The following is a 17557-nucleotide window of genomic DNA, read 5'->3' on the forward strand; positions in this document are numbered from 1 at the left end:
TAAATGTTTATTTTGCATATTGTTTAATAACTCCAAAGAAGTTTATTGTTTCACAAAATTGATTGAGAATAACCAATATTCTTACATAGATAAAGTAATCTATAAATAACGTGTTAACGTAAATTATTTTCTTAAGTTATAGCGTTCTTAATTTAATATTGTTATCAAGATTGTCTTAAAAAGACTTGGACTTTTATCTAAATGGTATCTCAAATATTGTAGCTTTTTTTTGCATAATGCTCATTAACTGTTTTTTTGGACTTTTAATAACCTTTAAAGTGAAGAATATTATTCTTCTTTTCTGCATTTTTCACTGCTGAGTAATTTTTCAGGACGTATTAATAAAGCTCTCCACAAAAATTCCGATTTTTCTTAATTATTTCCAAGTCTGTCTAATTTTCCTGGACTACTATTTTGATAGCCTAAGGCTCCACAAAAATTTTCTATAGACTTCTGCAGAATCATGAAGTTGTCAAAGTTTTTATCAGTTTCCAACATTATTTCAGTTTTACTTTAACCTATTGTTTATATTTGTAAGCACTTCCTTGGTATTTAATAAAATGTTAAACGGTTAATTTTTGATTCATCACCTGCCCAAGTGATGCAAAAGTAAATTTTTTCACTTAAAGCTTAAACTGCAGTAGGTCTCTATTGTTGGAACCGTGAAATTTGAATGTTAATTCTACCATTTGTATCGTCTGTAAAAAGTTTTGAAACAATGTACTGAAGAAAGACTTGTAAATAGTAATTTAAATGTTATTTACGGAGAAATATCACTTTTGTCTGCCATAACACCACTTTAAGCATGCATTGTAATAAGTTTAACTGTAACTGTGGTATTGCCTTTTATTCAAAATATAAATTTTTTTCCTCCAAAATCACAAAATTATATGGAAATAATTTGAAATCGCTGTTCTTTTAAAATAAAAGGTATTTCAATATCTGAGGGTAGATGTTGAAATAAAATAACATAAGCTGTGTATGAGGTATTAAAAACAAGTATTTTTTTATTTAAAAGGCGCATGTATGCCATTAAGTGTGGAATATGACATCATGCGAATGCCCACCTCGCCTTCTTAGGGTGGCACGGATCCGAGTGGTCCAGTTTTCAATGATTCTTCCTCATAGATCCGGCAGAATGTTAGCGCTGGCCTGTGTTATGTTCACCTTTAGGCCATCGGTTGATTGTGCTTTATTAACATAACCCAGCGATTGCAATAAACCCCACAGAAAAAAGATCTAGCGGGTTGAAATCGCATAAATTTACGCTCTAATCGTTCTTGCAAAATGTCAGTCGTGATGTTTGCTGTGTGGCACGTAGCACCGGCCGACGTCCTAATGGAACCACAAGTCGTCTAGGTGCATATGGTTTCATTTGGGCCATACGAAATAAATTCTCATTGTCCCAACGCAAAATTCGCCAAATAAAGGGTGTCCCAAAATTAACGCAAGATTTGAATTAAATAGAAAACGCCGTTTTTAGTCTTTTGATAGTTATATTTTTATTGACTCGTAAAGTACATAGAATAGGGTTATGTATGGAATAACACATCGGACAAATGGCGTCTACGGCTTTGCATGCACATGCGCACTCTTTTAATGAAATTTTCCATGACCATTCTGCATAATTGTGGCTGAATTTCGTTGATGCAGCGTTGAATCTCCTCCTTTAATGCACGGGCGGTTGTGGGCTTGTTGACATAGACTTGTGTTTTCAAATGACCCCATAAAAAGAAGTCTAATGGTGTTAAATCACACGATCTAGGAGGCCAATTTTGATCACCGAAACGAGAGAGTACACGACCTGGAAATGTCTCATGCAGTAATTGAATTGTTTCACGGGCTGTATGACATGTGGCACCGTCTTGTTGAAACCACATATTGGAGACATCAATATCATCCAATTTTGGCAGAAAGAACTGTGTAATTATGTTGCGATATCGAGCATAAAGATGAAAATGTGCTTCATCGCTTAGGATGATTTTGCTCGAAAAATCAGGGTCCATTTGTTGATGTCCAATAATCCATTCAACGAACTCTCTTCTCTGTCCATGGTCATTAGGCTTCAATTGTTGTGTTAATTGAATTTTGTAAGCATGAAGACACAGATCTTTGGTGAGTATACGCAGTAGAGAGGTTCTTGAAATTTGCAATTCTTGTCCACGACGTCGAATTGAGGTTCCTGGATTGTCAGCAACACTCTCACGCACTGCTTCGACATCCACATTTGAACGGCTTGTTTTTGGACTACCAGTGTGTTTGGCGTCTCCAACGGATCCAGTCTCCATAAATTTTTCAATTAATCTCTTCACAGTTGACGAAGTTAAAACACTATTCCGACCATATTTTGGTTGAAATTTTCGAACTGCAGCCGCCAAGCTTTCACTATTTTTGAGATATTCTTTAATAATGAAGACACGTTGTTCTATCGTGTAACGCTCTATTTTTAATAACTCTATACTGTTAGCTGTCAAATTGCTTTTTTTTCAGGGTTGCCAACACTTCAATGCACAAATGGCGGCAAATTCAAATCTTGCGTTAATTTTGGGACACCCTTTAGAAGTCTGCGAAAGTCCGAGTTCTTGTGTATGGCGAGGTTTAGACTGCCTCGGGTTCTGTTGTACACTTTCACGGACCGTGGAGATGTTCCCGCCCGATCTTTGCGTTCCTTGAAAGTACGGGTTTTGGCTGATTTTTTACTGAACAGCTCGTCTCAAATTTGAACGCCTACATTGAAGAGTCGACTGTAAAGGGCCACCACGTCTATCGTAAAATGGGCGTAATGCGCGCAACGTTCACGTTAACTAGCATTCATTATGATAATATAAAGGGTGTCCCAAAATTAACGCAAGATTTGAATTAAATAGAAAACGCCGTTTTTAGTCTTTTGATAGTTATATTTTTATTGACTCGTAAAGTACATAGGATAGGGTTATGTATGGAATAACACATCGGACAAATGGCCTCCACAGCTTTGCATGCACATGCGCACTCTTTTGTTGAAATTTTCCATGACCATTCTGCATAAATGTGGCTGAATTTCTTTGATGCAGCGTTGAATCTCCTCCTTTAATGCACGGGCGGTTGTGGGCTTGTTGACATAGACTTGTGATTTCAAATAACCTCATAAAAAGAAGTCTTATGGTGTTAAATCACACGATCTAGGAGGCCAATTTTGATCACCGAAACGAGAGAGTACACGACTTATCATACACATACACAACTTAATAATAAACAACAATTAATAATGAAGATTTGACAGATGTCACCAAAACAAAAAGGCCGTCACGGACGCCAAAATCTACCCACGGAAATTGAAAAACCCTTTAACTCAAGTATAATCTGCAAAACAAAAAAAAAACTTTATATTGAAAATACAAAAATGTATTCACGTTTTACGGTTGTAGGCCTTATTTTGTACACCCTATATTAGAATACCTATGCTAAGAAGCAAATAATCCAAAAATTATTGTAAATTTAAACTTTGAATTCTGAATCTATGTATAAGAAATATCACATGTCGATTTATTTAACATATCAGATTAGGCCAATGGAGGTACTTACCAACATACCTCAAATTTAATATGGTTTCTCCAAAACAATTTTCTATCACCGCTTTATTTTACAAAGAGACATAGTTATACGTGTATAGTAGCTATACATAAAATACCTAAAGCTAAAGTTCACGTGCCTAATAAGCTGTTCATATAGAGGTCTCTTTAGGAAACCAATTTAAATAACCTCTTCGCACTCATGTACTTTCATCACATGAGTGAGAGTCTATAGTTGTTAATAATCCGATGAAAGTGTCAAAATGCAAATAATACAATCTCAATCAAAATGCAATTCAATCTTAATTACTCAACAAAGAGATTAATTCCACATGGCATCACCATGTTGCAAGTAGTAGGTATAGGTTCTATAGTGTACATAGTACCTAAAATGGATGCTAAATCCTCAAACCATATAAGTTTGTATAGGACATAGAACAAGGATATTATTATTACTTGAAGTCTATAAATATAATACGTAACTGCTTATATTATAATGTATGCAGTATAGCCCGATTAATGTTATTATTCACACCAAATTAGGAAATTAAATTCATACATTAAATTTTGTAATGAGTATCTAAAGGATATAATAATAATAATAATGCATTTTGTGTATGGGCATGTGTTTGGCTGTAGGAAATAGCACACACAAGCGTGATTATAAATGACGTTCCCTTTGAAATATTGCATATTTGCAGGGCTCTCAATATTCATTTCCCATTTCCACAGAAATTCTCATTTTAGCTATATATGGAAATCTACTACAATAACTCAAAGGATTTATCCTCATCCCCCAAATGGCCAATATACGAGAAATATAGGGAGCCCCTCTCCTGTCACGGAGAATTATCCTTCCCTTCTCGATTAAATTTACTTACCATATTATACGAGAAGAGAGTAAACGACTACGTATATGAAAACTACGTCTGCGTCTACGACTGTGACTACGACAATAACTGACGTAAGCGACGACCAACCGATGCAGACCTACCAACCGACCAACCAACCATCTGACATCGACGAGCGCATCATCCCTAATTGAATCTAAAACTCTCCAAAATTATTAATTTCTAGAATATGCGACGAACTAGAAGAGATGTCCATAAAGGCTGGCGAACGTCCCGAGGAAACTGCCGAAGTGGTCGCATTGCAAAACTACTTAGCCGAATGCCGGGACGAGAGGATATTCAAAATAAAGGATGACATTAAAGTTGTGTCCAAGCGAGTGCTCTTCCTTCTGCAATATACCAATTTGAATAGTAAGTTGTTTGTGTCTGGGCTATGTTCGGTGTGGAAGGTGGAAGGATCATGGTGTTTAAGTGTGAGTTTGTTATGGTTAGGCAAAGAGGACTCTTATAGAATAATACTAACCAGAAATTGCAATGCAATTGTCCTGTGTGTTTGGTTGTGGAGTCATTAGAAAAGCGCCGAGTATTTAAGTGTACGTAGTGTACCTTTTTGGTTGTCCTTAGGTAAGGTGGATTTCACCAAAATAAATGGGTTTTATTTTAGACACTCACATTTATTTTGTTTGTCAATTTTCTATTACAAAAAAAATATTTACGCTACGATGTGTTACGTCACGTTATGTTTTTTTTCTGTCATCGTTACAATTTCCTTCAAATTTTTAAGAAAATCAAATTTTAACTTTACTAAATTCTTTCAACGTTACTATTAGTTTTTTTTGACTGTTCTTATAATATTCATTATTACGTAATACGTAATTAGACACGTTTCTTTTCCAATTTATTGTTATGGAGTATAAGATATTATATTTGTATTCTAGAGAAGAAATAAATCGTAAACCTACTACTTTTACTAGGAAAATATTTGTATTGCATATCTGAACAATAGATTACGTTATGGTACGTTACATAATAACTTTTGGTGACATTTTGAATATTATGAAATAAATATAATAAACATTTAATGTTTGCGCTGAATAAAGGATAACTACCCCACTTTTTCAAAAAGGGGTGTACATTCTAATAGAATTTTTAATTATTGTGTATTAAATAAGTATATTGTTTTTCCGTTACGTTTTTTCCTGTTAAAAATATTTCTTATTCTTTTTTTGCCTATTGTGTAATACAACACAACGTAAGATTATATAACAAAGCTTTAAGTTACGTAACGTAACACAACACAATTTAAGCAAAATTAAACAAACTTGATTTTGTAGCTGTGGTACCCGTGGCATGATGGTTAGTGCGTTGGACTGTCATGCAGAGGTCTTGGGTTCGATCCCTGCCTATGCCATCTAAAGTCTTTTCACGGGTACTGCCTCTTGCGAAGAATTGACAAATTCTCCAAGAGTAACTATTGTCATGAAAAAGTGCTTTCTCAAAATTAGCCGTTCGGAGTCGGCATATAAACTGTAGGTCCCCTCCATTCCTGACAACATTACTCGCACACAGGAATGGTTGAGAGTTGTAAGCCACTAGGCCTTGGTTCTCAACGGACTGTCGCGCCACCCAATTTATTTTTATTTTTGATTTTGTAGCTATAGCTACAAAATAGTATTACTTACTCTCACTTAACGTAACGTAATCGAATTAATATCGAATTATTATTGAAAGTATTTTTAATCTCGGGTACTATCAAAAGTAGTTTTGGTAAAATTCCTTCTCCATCCTCTCTAAAGAATTGACAAAAAAGAAGAGATTTATAGCAGTTTAATTTTGGAGAAAGAAAAAAAAAACAGAGAAACTGTTTGCATGGTTTTGTGTTGTCTGTTCTTTTAGGTGATGATATCCGGCTGAACACCAGGACATTCCTTTTGCCATCTGAATTGGAATTAGTGTTGGATTTAAGTGCGGCACGGCTAAATGTCGTTCGGGATAATCTAGAGGTAGCATTGCGGTAAGTATTCTTTACTTTTAAAAACATTTGTGCCTACAATTCAAAACACACACAATTTGTGGTTGATTGTTTTTTTGTTGTCCTTATTTTTGTGTTTGTGGTCTGCTTGTAGTGAAAAACGAGCCTTGTTTGAGAAATATATTGCCTCGCAGAAAATTCGAATGGACGCCTTTAGGTTGAAGGAAACACATGATATCCTTTCGTTGGAAGAATTGCAAGAGAAAGTAGACATCGTGAATGAATTGTATGACACATTGGAAGTAAGTTTATGTTTATGTTGATCTTTTGCGCATCTGTGGATCTGTGCTGGGCTCAGAAGTTGAAAATGAATAACTTATTCTTATTCTAGAAATGCAGTAAGGAAGCTAAGGCGATAAATGTAGAGGAGGGTCTTCTTCAGATAGACGTTTCGGTGTTTCCAAAACTGGCTGATACCATAGAAAAAATGGAACCTATTGAAAAGCTATGGAAGACGGCCTTTGAATTCGAGAAGAACCATGATATATGGTAAGGCAACCAATTAAAAGAACTCTCCATAGAAACTAAAAATCCTTTTTTTTAGGATGTATGGACCTTTTGAAAGCCTAAATGCAGATGTCATTCGTGATGAAGTTGATAACATGCACAAGGTATCCCTCTTATCTAACCTCATTGTGGTGTCCATGTATGAAGCCTTTTCTCAAATTCATCGCAAATTTTTTTTTCTTTGTTTCTATAGATCATCTACAAGCTAACTAGACAACTAGCCAGCAATGCTGTGGCAAAAAGAGCCGCCGAACAAATCCGCGTCAAATTGGACAAATTCAAAGTTTTCATTCCAGCACTGGATGCAATATGTCGCCAGGGACTAGAGCAACGTCATTGGGATCTTATTTCAGAAAAACTAGGCAAACCCTGCAATCCATCGTTGTATCCATCGTTGAAGGACATGATAGATGTCAACATCATGAGCATCCTTCCTGCATTGGAGGAAGTTGCAAATTCAGCTGGCAAGGAATTTGAGTTGAACAGCCATTTGGTGGCAATGCAACGCGAATGGGAGGGTGTCAAATTCGAGGTGATACAATACCGCGACTCGGATACTCACATCCTGGCCGCACTCGATGACATACAAACCATTCTCGATGATCAAGTGATGAAGTCACAGGCTATGCGACGTTCGCCATTTATTGTCGCACTTGGCACCAAAGCGGATGATTGGGAGGCAAAACTTGTGACAATGTTAGACGTAATGGATGCATGGACTCAGGTTCAAGCCACTTGGATGTATTTGGAGCCAATTTTCAGCTCCGAAGATATAATGCGACAAATGCCAGTCGAGGGGAGAAACTTCAAATCGGTAAGCGCATAAGCAAGCAAGAGAGAAACATGCGAAAGTGATGTGAATGTGAGGGTGAATAAAAAAGGATACCCATCGCTATCACCATCACCATCGCCAAGCCGTTCGTCTGAAATATAAAGCATCCAGTTCCTGGGTGACTTCTTGAAGTGCATATTCTCTTATTATCCCTTTTTATCTAGGTAGATAAAATCTGGCGCAAGGTCATGAAGCACACTTACCAACATCCGGGAGTCATTGTGGCAACTGATTATCCAAATCTATTGCAAGTTTTCAGAAAAGCACTCGAGGAACTTGAGTGTGTGCAAAAGGGATTAAATACATACTTGGAGCAAAAACGTTTGTTCTTTGCAAGATTCTTCTTCCTTTCGAACGATGAACTGCTGGAGATTTTATCAGAGACCAAGGATCCACTGAGGGTGCAACCACATTTGAAAAAGTGCTTTGAAGGGGTAAGTATATATGTATATATATTCAACGTATACAAGTATACAGTACTATGTTTGTTATATGTATTGGTACGAGTACTGTGTGTTTAGTTTATGATGGGAATACTGTAAATGGCACACAAGGAGCTGAATTAGTTGGATAATGGAATAGTTTCAGATGGGAAAATTGAGATGAAAATAGGATTTTTTCATTTAGGGTCGGGGTCATGGGTGGCCTGAGATGTGGGTTATGCTAAGGTTTTTTCTTATGAAGAAAGGTCAAGGTTATCTGGAAAAATAGTAGAGTTGATGTTTTTGCTCTTTCTTTTGACTTTGACCGGGACCTAGAATAAATTCTAGAATTTTTGTTGGTTGGAAACAAGTTTAGGATTTGTTGGTTATTGTATGTTTTTTATTTTCTTAGTACTTCAAAGGCAATTGCAAACACTTAAATAACTTTCTCTTTCAGATTGATTGCCTTAACTTTGACGATGTTTTGGAAATCACTGCTATGGTATCAGCTGAAGGAGAAGTTGTGAAATTAACTCGAAAAATTAATCCTCAATTAGCTAACGTAAGTGAAATTTGAGGCAAATTTTTCAGTAATGTTTGATTAAAGTTAATCTTCAGTGAAAATAGATTTAACATTAAAAATCCGTTTTTTTACTAAAACTATCAACTTAATAGGGTCTCGTTGAAATGTGGCTTAAAGAAGTGGAAACTGTTATGCTTGAAAGTGTTCAGGAACAAATGAAATTCGCATGGGAGGATTATTATCAAATTGAAAGAAAATCTTGGGTTACTGCTTGGCCAGGCCAAGTGGTGCAAGGTATTTCATGTTTGGCATGGACTTATGAGGTAAGTTTTTGCTGTTCCTCCAAGCTTATCACGAGATTCAAATATAAATTGCTATTTGATAAATATAACAGTTTTAGCTATAGTCACTTGTTTTGATAATTGAAAGTGTTCAAAATTGTTGTAAATAAGAAGAAAATGTATAATTATCAATAAGAATATTGTTACTTTATAAATTAAAGTATGATTTTCAATATTAATCAACTATCAATTGGCAGTTTACACTAGCAAAAGGTGTTATTATTGTTTTTGTAACTTATTTCTTAAGGTGGAAGAAGCTATCGAAGCTGCTGATATTCCAGGATATTTGAATAAGAGCAATTCTCAAATAGGAGACCTGGTTCGTTTGGTGCGAACTGAATTAACAACAGGTGCTCGAATAACCATAGAAGCATTAATTGTTTTGGACGTTCATGGTAAATATAAAAGTGTTCGCAAATTCCGAAAATAGGTTAATTTATGTTTTAATCAATAAGTACACACAAACCAATTATTTTTCACCAATTATATTTTTTTTTGAAAGCCCGTGATGTTGTCAAATATATGATTGACCAGAACGTTACTACTGTCACTGAATTCGATTGGATTTCACAATTGCGTTACTATTGGAAAGTGGAAAGTAAGTGTCTATATAATTGCCTACTCTAAATCTCGATATTTTAAAGTTTTATAGTGTCTATAAGATGAACATTAATTCAATTTAATTGGTTACAAATCTGTAACACAGACTGTTTACTTAATTTGATATACATACATAAATATGAATCTATAGATATAAATATCAATCTTTTGTTGTTTTTTTAATTCAAAGATAAAGTGGAGTATATTGGAGTTTCTATGGTTGTAACTGAGGTAAAATATGGAATGGAGTATCTAGGAAATATATCACGTTTGGTTGTTACACCTCTCACTGACCGATGTTACAGGTACCTTAATACTTTTTTCCATAACTTTAAAACGGATTTTCTAACTGAAATAAATTAATATTAAGGACATTAATGGGTGCTTTAAAACTATGCTTAGGAGGTGCACCTGAAGGTCCAGCTGGTACAGGCAAGACTGAGACATGTAAGGATCTGGCTAAATCTGTTGCAAAGAAATGTGTCGTTTTCAATTGTTCAGATGGTTTGGACTATAAGGCTCTTGGGAAGTTTTTTAAGGTAAGTGAGTTAATAATATTCTATTTCCTACAAACAATTTTCTTAAAAAGCTTCTATAAAAATTCATTGAAAAACCCCCAAATTTAGTTATTCAAAATTCGTAAAGATCATACGCCTAAAAAAACTTAACCTCGGTCAAACAACCTTAATATCAAATAGAATCAAAATTAAAGTCATTTATGTAGATTAAATTAAGTGTATTTTCATGTTTCGGGCATTAAATTTGTGTTTCAACTTGTTTGTTTAATGACGATACCTGTATCTGAGTTTACGGATAGTCTTGTACCTGTATCCATCATCAGCAAGAACCGCTGATTCTGGTGCTGCGGCAACTTCAGCAGCTGGGGCGGCAACTTCGACAGCTTCTTCAACTACAGGGGGCAAGTATTCGTTGGCGATTTCACTGACATCACGACGACGTCTCAAACGGTACCTCTTCACGGTTCTGTATTGGTATCCATCATCAGCAAGAATAGCAGATTCTGGTGCTGGGGCAACTTCAGCAACTGGAGCAGCAACTTCGACAGCTTCTTCGACTGGGGGCAAGTATTCGTTAGCGATTTCGTTGACGTCACGACGACGTCTCAAACGGTACCTCTTCACGGTTCTGTATTGGTATCCATCATCAGCAAGAACAGCGGATTCTGGTGCTGGGGCAACTTCGGCAACTGGAGCGGCAACTTCGACAGCTTCTTCAACTGGGGGCAAGTATTCGTTGGCGATTTCGTTAACATCACGACGACGCCTCAAACGGTACCTCTTCACGGTTCTGTATTGGTATCCATCATCAGCAAGAACAGCGGATTCTGGTGCTGGAGCAACTTCGGCAACTGGAGCAGCAACTTCGACAGCTTCTTCAACTGGGGGCAAGTATTCGTTGGCAATTTCGTTGACATCACGACGACGCCTCAAACGGTACCTCTTCACGGTTCTGTATTGGTATCCATCATCAGCAAGAACAGCGGATTCTGGTGCTGGGGCAACTTCGGCAACTGGGGCGGCAACTTCGACGGCAGCTTGTTCCTCAACTGGGGGCAAGTATTCGTTTGCGATTTCGTTGACATCACGACGACGCCTCAAACGGTACCTCTTCACGGTTCTGTATTGGTATCCATCATCAGCAAGAACAGCGGATTCTGGTGCTGGAGCAACTTCGGCAACTGGAGCAGCAACTTCGACAGCTTCTTCAACTGGGGGCAAGTATTCGTTGGCAATTTCGTTGACATCACGACGACGCCTCAAGCGGTATCTCTTCACGGTCCTGTATTGGTATCCATCATCAGCAAGAACGGATGATTCTGGTACTGGGGCAACTTCGGCAACTGGGGCGGCAACTTCGACGGCAGCTTGTTCCTCAACTGGGGGCAAGTATTCGTTGGCAATTTCGTTCACATCACGACGATGTCTCAGACGGAATCTCTTAACAGTCTTGTAACGGTATCCATCATCAGCCAAAATTGTTGGTTCGTCAGCAATTATTGCTTCAGCTGGTGGCAAGTACTCAGCAGTTGGTGCGGCTATCTCTTGTAGCGGCGGCAAATATTCATTGGGGAGTGCTCCTGCTGCTGCTAAGGCTAGCACAGCAAATCCTACTACGAAGAATTTCTAAAAAAAAATCCAAATTTATGATTATAGTCCTTCAGATTGTTATGACTTTGAAGCTTCAACTCACCATAGTTGTAAAATTGTGTATCCAAAAGACGATGATAAGCGAATGATACTCTTGAACAAAATCGGTTGAGTATTTATACTGATCTATTTAGCAAATGTTTTCAATATTAATCACACACAAATGCTACCGATTTAACAAAATCAAAATGTAGCATTCTAAAAATAAACGCGCTTAACACCTCCAAACTGAACATTTAACAATTTCAATAATAGGTACCCATCATGCCTACTTTGTTTTCCGGCTTAAGCTGAAAAGCTAAAATCATCTTGAGCTCACTCAAGTGATTGGAATTGGAATAGCATCCAATTGTGTGTGTTTTTTTTCGTTCAATGTCTTGAGAATACAAAAAAGCAGACAATCGCGTATTTATGAATAAATAATTTTATAGATACAATTCCAAGTGGATCCTCTCGACTTTATTTGAGTGTTTAATTGATTTATTTTTTGTTTTGTTTCTTTAATCGAGCATATCTTAGGCAATCACCATAAATGTTTTTATTTGAGTTCGGATTAATTTATTCAGCCAAAGAAGATTATCCATATTAACGTTTTTTGTTAGAAGGGTCTATTTAAAAGGATTAATGTTTATTTTTTCATTTAATGTTTGTTTAATTCAGTTTTACTATTTTTATCTATTTAATGTTGTATTTTTTGTTATTTGAATGAGAAATACGGTTTACATTTAAGAATAGGCTACGCATTTAGCGAAAAAATTTAACCTTGTTAACTTGTTTCTTAAGGCGTTTTAGAATTTTGTCTGTTTTTTTTTTAAAGAATGAATTGGAAAAAAAAATAAAACCGCCCTCCTATTAACGAATGTACATTATTTAAATTATTTTTTTTTTTAATTCTCATAATTATAAAACTTATAGAAGGGGAATAATAAATTAAGTTTTTAATTAATGAAACGCAAAATCGCAGACAAACTGGCGTTGTACATACTTTTGTACATATAACATACATCATATGTATACTTGTTTTAATTATTGGTTGCCATAGACGGTTTCGTTTTTTGTTAAGTTTTTCTTTCGATGCGCTTGGGGCCAAAAATCTGATATGTAAATAAAACTAGTTAATATTATGCTATTATGGTTTTTATTATATTGATTATAATTTCTATCGGATGATGATGATGATAATGATGATATACCATGCCTACTTTACATAAGCAAGTTTGGAATAAATTAAATATTTGACGGCAGGTGGTGTGTGAGCGATATCAATATAAATATTTTTTAATGCTTTCTTCCAAAATTAATTATTGTACCGTATATCTGTTATGCTATTTATAGACATTTTTAATATTGGTTTTGAAATATGTAAAACAAACAAGTACTAAATTATATTTGCAAAGTTCTAATTATTTGTTATTTACAACAAATATTGGTTAAAGTTAATGTTTTTTTTTTTGTTTTTCAATTAAAGAATAATATTTATTTTGCAGAGTAATGTTTGAATAAGTTATCGATATTGATTAGTTTTTTTCGACATCACTAATTTCATTGTTCAATAAATTCTCAATTTTTTCTCTACAGATTTTTTTGTTTAACGCTACTTAAACTGTTAATTAAAATAAGTTATACTTTGAAATGTATTTTTGGACTGTCTTGGTAAATCTGTTTATTTTAAATTTATATCGAACTTCCTACAGTAAAACAAAAAACATTTCTCGAAAGACATTCACTTCATTCATAAATTTCATTTGTAACTTTAACTTAAAAACATTTAGGTTTTCATAAGGACTTGACAACTTGCCCAATCGGAGAAGGTTCGTTGCTTCAAATAGTACATCATCTCCATTTGTTAAGCGATTTGGTTCATGTATGGGTGTACAGCAAGATACTTTGCGATGCCGAGTTCTTGAGTATGCTGCCGTGGAATCTACTGATTTGGATTTTTTTATAAGTATGCCTGAACGGCAGCCAAATATTTCGACAGCTCGACCAGATTGTTGTCTCACCCTACGACTCACGCGTCAAAATAACAAAACAAATGTGCAGACTCAAATTTTTTCACTAAAAGGCGAAAATTATGATCAAATATATTTGGAGTTAAAGTTGCAACCGTTGCTCGTTCGTATACTTACCCTAATACAAATATTGAGTTTAATGAATAATTTGACAATGAATATTCCATGTTCAGTAAAAGGGTGCGATCAAACTTTAAATTCAAGCCCTAAAAAACCATTTTTGGTTGTCTTTATTAAAGAAACATATTTAAAAAGCATGAAAATAGTAAGCCGAGTTATCGATCGCCGAAATCAAGAATCAGTGAGCGTGGTTAGTAGACAGATGTCGGACGGTCTCGAAACCTAACGCGTGCTGTTTTCATTATGTTCTACCTGTCTGTTGTTCTTTCTTTTCTGTCCTTCTGTCTTGTTTTAATGTCTTGTGTTGTTATCACCTTACCTATAAAGTCGCTCAAGGTGCTGTGTTCTCTACTCTGTACATTTATGTACTGAGTAGTATGTAATGTAATGTAAGCCGAGTTTTGAATACAGGAAAAAAAAGAGGCTGGGATGCGACCGACACTGATAACTTCCCATCCCGTCTGTCGATTTGTATTGCTTAAAAGTTTGTCTACATGTATTTTTACCAAATTTGCGCACTATTTTGTGTAGATTTTATTTTTTATGAAAAAACTGACTGATGGATTTTTATATAAAAATTAATAAATATTGAAAACAATATTTTCCGTGAAAAAAAATAAGTTTGAAGCCAATATTTTTAATTTTTGAAAAGCTATTTGAGTCGAAAGTAAATTTTTACCAAATGTTGAAAACAATATTTCTTATAAGAAAAAATTAGTAAGAACCTATTATCTCAAAGTTTTTAAAAGATATTTGAGCCGAAAATCATTTTTACGTACTTTTGTTAATTTTTTTTCGGTTTTTAATTTTTTGTACAAAAACTGTAGAATCGATTTTTTTCAAACTTTAACTGAATGTTGACAACAATATTTTTTGAAAGATAAAAGTAAATTAAAGCCAATATCTCAAAGTTTTGAAAAGATATTTGAGTCGAAAATCAATTTTTACCAACTTTTATACATTTTTTTTAGATTTTTATTTTTGTAAAAAAAACTGTCAATTTGTTTTTTCTCAAAATTTTATCAGATGTCAAAAACATTATTCTTCGTGGCACAAAATTGTTTTGGAGATGAAATCATATTTCAGTCGTAAAATTTTGGAGGTGACAATTTTTTTTTTCAGTTTTATTGATTTATAAAAAAACCGTTATATTGACTTTTTTCAAAAAATATACTTGTTTGGTATCACGTTACAATATATTATATCAAATTTAATTCAAGTCTCTAGTGTTTTTGGTTCGTAAGATTTTTAGGTTAACCAAAATGTTCACCTTTTTTTCAAACTGCTATAGTAAAAAAAACCACCCACGCAATTTTGTTGAGAGCCCTTTCTGCATCTTTCTGCCTTATTATCTGTATAACAAAATTTATTTGAAGTCGATATCTCTTCTGGTTCTTGAGCTATGGAGAACGAAAAAAATGTCGCGAACTTACGGACGTACGGACGTACAAACGTACGTACACACGCACGCACAGACATCTTTCTACAAATCTTTTATTTCGACTCTAGGGACCTTGAAAAGTCGAGAAATGTCAAAATTTTCAATTTGACAAATCGGACCCATTGAAATAACTTCCTATGGGAAGTTAACAAACTTAATTTAACCGACAAATAACATTAATAGAGCTTCAATATACTCGTATATATAGACAAGTTTTGAATTTTGGGGTAGGACATCGTCCTTTACATATTTCCAAGCACGTTAAATACAAAGAAAACTAAACTTATGTTTTGTAATGTCTCTGAGAGTCCTTCCCTCTTCCTCACTTATATGAATAAAACATTTTTAGTCCCTTAAGCCCGCGAGCTTTTTTACCCATGTCCTAAGGCAAAGGCAGTTGTTACTAGGAATACCATTTTACTTGATATCTATTAGATACACTAAATTTTATTGTTATTAACAATTAATAGAAAGTAATATCTTACTATTTATCCAAGTCAATAAGAATTTCACTAGAATATATTACCTAATAATCATGATTTTAACAAATAAATATATTATTATTTAAGCCATAGAACTTTTTCTCAAAACAACCCTTTTCAATGTTTGCATATGGTACGTCTATTAATACAAAAGAACAATTTATATATTTATTTTAGTTTTTTATTGAAAATTTTCGATTAATGGGTCTTAAGATTAAATGGCATGCTTATTTGACTTTTAATGACGGTAACGGTATCTGAGTTTCCTGACGGTTTTGTATCTATAACCATCATCAGCTAAAACAGCTGATTCTGGAGCTTCAACTACTTCTTGTCCTTCAACTGGGGGCAAGTATTCGTTGACGATTTCGCTAACATCACGACGACGCCTCAAACGGTACCTCTTCACGGTTCTGTAACGGTATCCATCATCAGCGAGAACAGCGGATTCTAATGCTGGGGCAATTTCAGCAATTGGAGCGGCAACTTCAACGGATTCTTCAACTGGGGGCAAGTATTCATTGGCGATTTCGTTGACATCACGACGACGCCTCAAACGGTACCTCTTCACGGTTCTGTATTGGTATCCATCATCAGCAAGAACAGCAGATTCTGGTGCTGGGGCAACTTCGACAACTGGAGCAGCAACTTCAACGGATTCCTCAACTGGGGGCAAGTATTCGTTGGCGATTTCGTTGACATCACGACGACGTCTCAAACGGTACCTCTTTACGGTTCTGTAACGGTATCCGTCATCGGCGAGAACAGCGGATTCTGGTGCTGGAGCAACTTCGACAACTGGAGCAGCATTTTCAGCGGATTCCTCAACTGGGGGCAAGTATTCGTTGGCGATTTCGTTGACATCACGACGACGCCTCAAACGGTACCTCTTCACGGTTCTGTATTGGTATCCATCATCAGCAAGAACAGCAGATTCTGGTGCTGAGGCAACTTCGGCAACTGGGGCTGCAACTTCAACGACAGCTTGTTCCTCAACTGGGGGCAAGTATTCGTTGGCAATTTCGTTCACATCCCGACGATGTCTGAGACGGAATTTCTTAACAGTCTTGTAACGGTATCCATCATCAGCCAAAATTGTTTGCTCCTGCGGAATAGCAGCTTCACCTGGTGGCAAGTATTCCACAGTTGGTGCAGCTATCTCTTGCAGTGGTGGAAGATAATCAGTTGGCACAACTCCAGCTGAAGCTAGAGCCAGCAAAGCAAATCCTATAACGAAGAATCTCTATAGAAAAAAAACGTAGAAAACATGTGTTATCCTTTAGAACTCTAGCAAAATTCTTCTAACTTACCATAATTCCAAGATTTTCTATTCACAAACGATCTTGATTGAATGATAATATTTTGACAATTTAATTTTTATTTATAGGTTTAATCAGCTCTTTTAAGAAACACTACTTCCATTATTAATCATGGAAACAATCTCTCAACTCTTGATTTACGGTCTCAAGTGTATTAGCTTGCAAATATTTTCTCACAGCTAAGCCCATCTGACTATTATAATTGACAAGGTTATACTTTGAGTATAGCTTAATCTACTGTTCTATCTATTCTAGGAATTTCTTGAGATTCCTAATGAAGAAACCAAAAGATTACATTCAAAAATAGTATCCCCTCAACTTATTTAAGATAAAATTGTTTCTCTTTTTTCAAACCA

At 35.3% G+C, this 17557-nt stretch overlaps 2 protein-coding genes across 2 annotated transcripts in view; one reads left to right on the forward strand and one right to left on the reverse strand.

Annotated features, from left to right (window-relative positions):
• Positions 1-17557, forward strand: part of LOC129948577 (dynein axonemal heavy chain 3) — a 131165-nt gene that overhangs the window by 22683 nt on the left and 90925 nt on the right. The window contains exons 18-30 of the mRNA XM_056059683.1: positions 4629-4813; positions 6299-6416; positions 6529-6676; positions 6766-6923; positions 6979-7045; positions 7135-7755; positions 7938-8207; positions 8653-8757; positions 8871-9041; positions 9307-9454; positions 9562-9657; positions 9850-9964; positions 10030-10198. Of these exons, the coding sequence (XP_055915658.1) occupies positions 4629-4813; positions 6299-6416; positions 6529-6676; positions 6766-6923; positions 6979-7045; positions 7135-7755; positions 7938-8207; positions 8653-8757; positions 8871-9041; positions 9307-9454; positions 9562-9657; positions 9850-9964; positions 10030-10198 (2371 nt within the window). The remainder of the gene's footprint in view (positions 1-4628; positions 4814-6298; positions 6417-6528; positions 6677-6765; positions 6924-6978; positions 7046-7134; positions 7756-7937; positions 8208-8652; positions 8758-8870; positions 9042-9306; positions 9455-9561; positions 9658-9849; positions 9965-10029; positions 10199-17557) is intronic.
• LOC129948427 (uncharacterized) lies at positions 10375-17338 on the reverse strand. Its single transcript, XM_056059431.1, has 4 exons — positions 17193-17338; positions 16129-17125; positions 11871-11953; positions 10375-11803 (listed from the first exon to the last, which is right to left on the reverse strand). The coding sequence occupies exons 1-4, from the start codon at positions 17193-17195 to the stop codon at positions 10442-10444; spliced, it is 2445 nt and encodes an 814-aa protein (XP_055915406.1). The 5' UTR covers positions 17196-17338; the 3' UTR covers positions 10375-10441.

This window comes from Eupeodes corollae, chromosome 2 (genome assembly GCF_945859685.1).
Source record: "Eupeodes corollae chromosome 2, idEupCoro1.1, whole genome shotgun sequence".
Lineage (NCBI taxonomy): Eukaryota > Metazoa > Arthropoda > Insecta > Diptera > Syrphidae > Eupeodes > Eupeodes corollae.

Excerpts from the sequence above, each read along its gene's own strand:
- LOC129948427 (XM_056059431.1), bottom strand. Across the intron at positions 11,954-16,128 it reads GAAACTCAGATACCGTTACC|ATCAGTATAAATACTCAACC; the intron begins GTCATTAAAAGT and ends TTTGCTAAATAG. Across the intron at positions 11,804-11,870 it reads TACACAATTTTACAACTATG|AAATTCTTCGTAGTAGGATT; the intron begins GTGAGTTGAAGC and ends ATTTTTTTTTAG.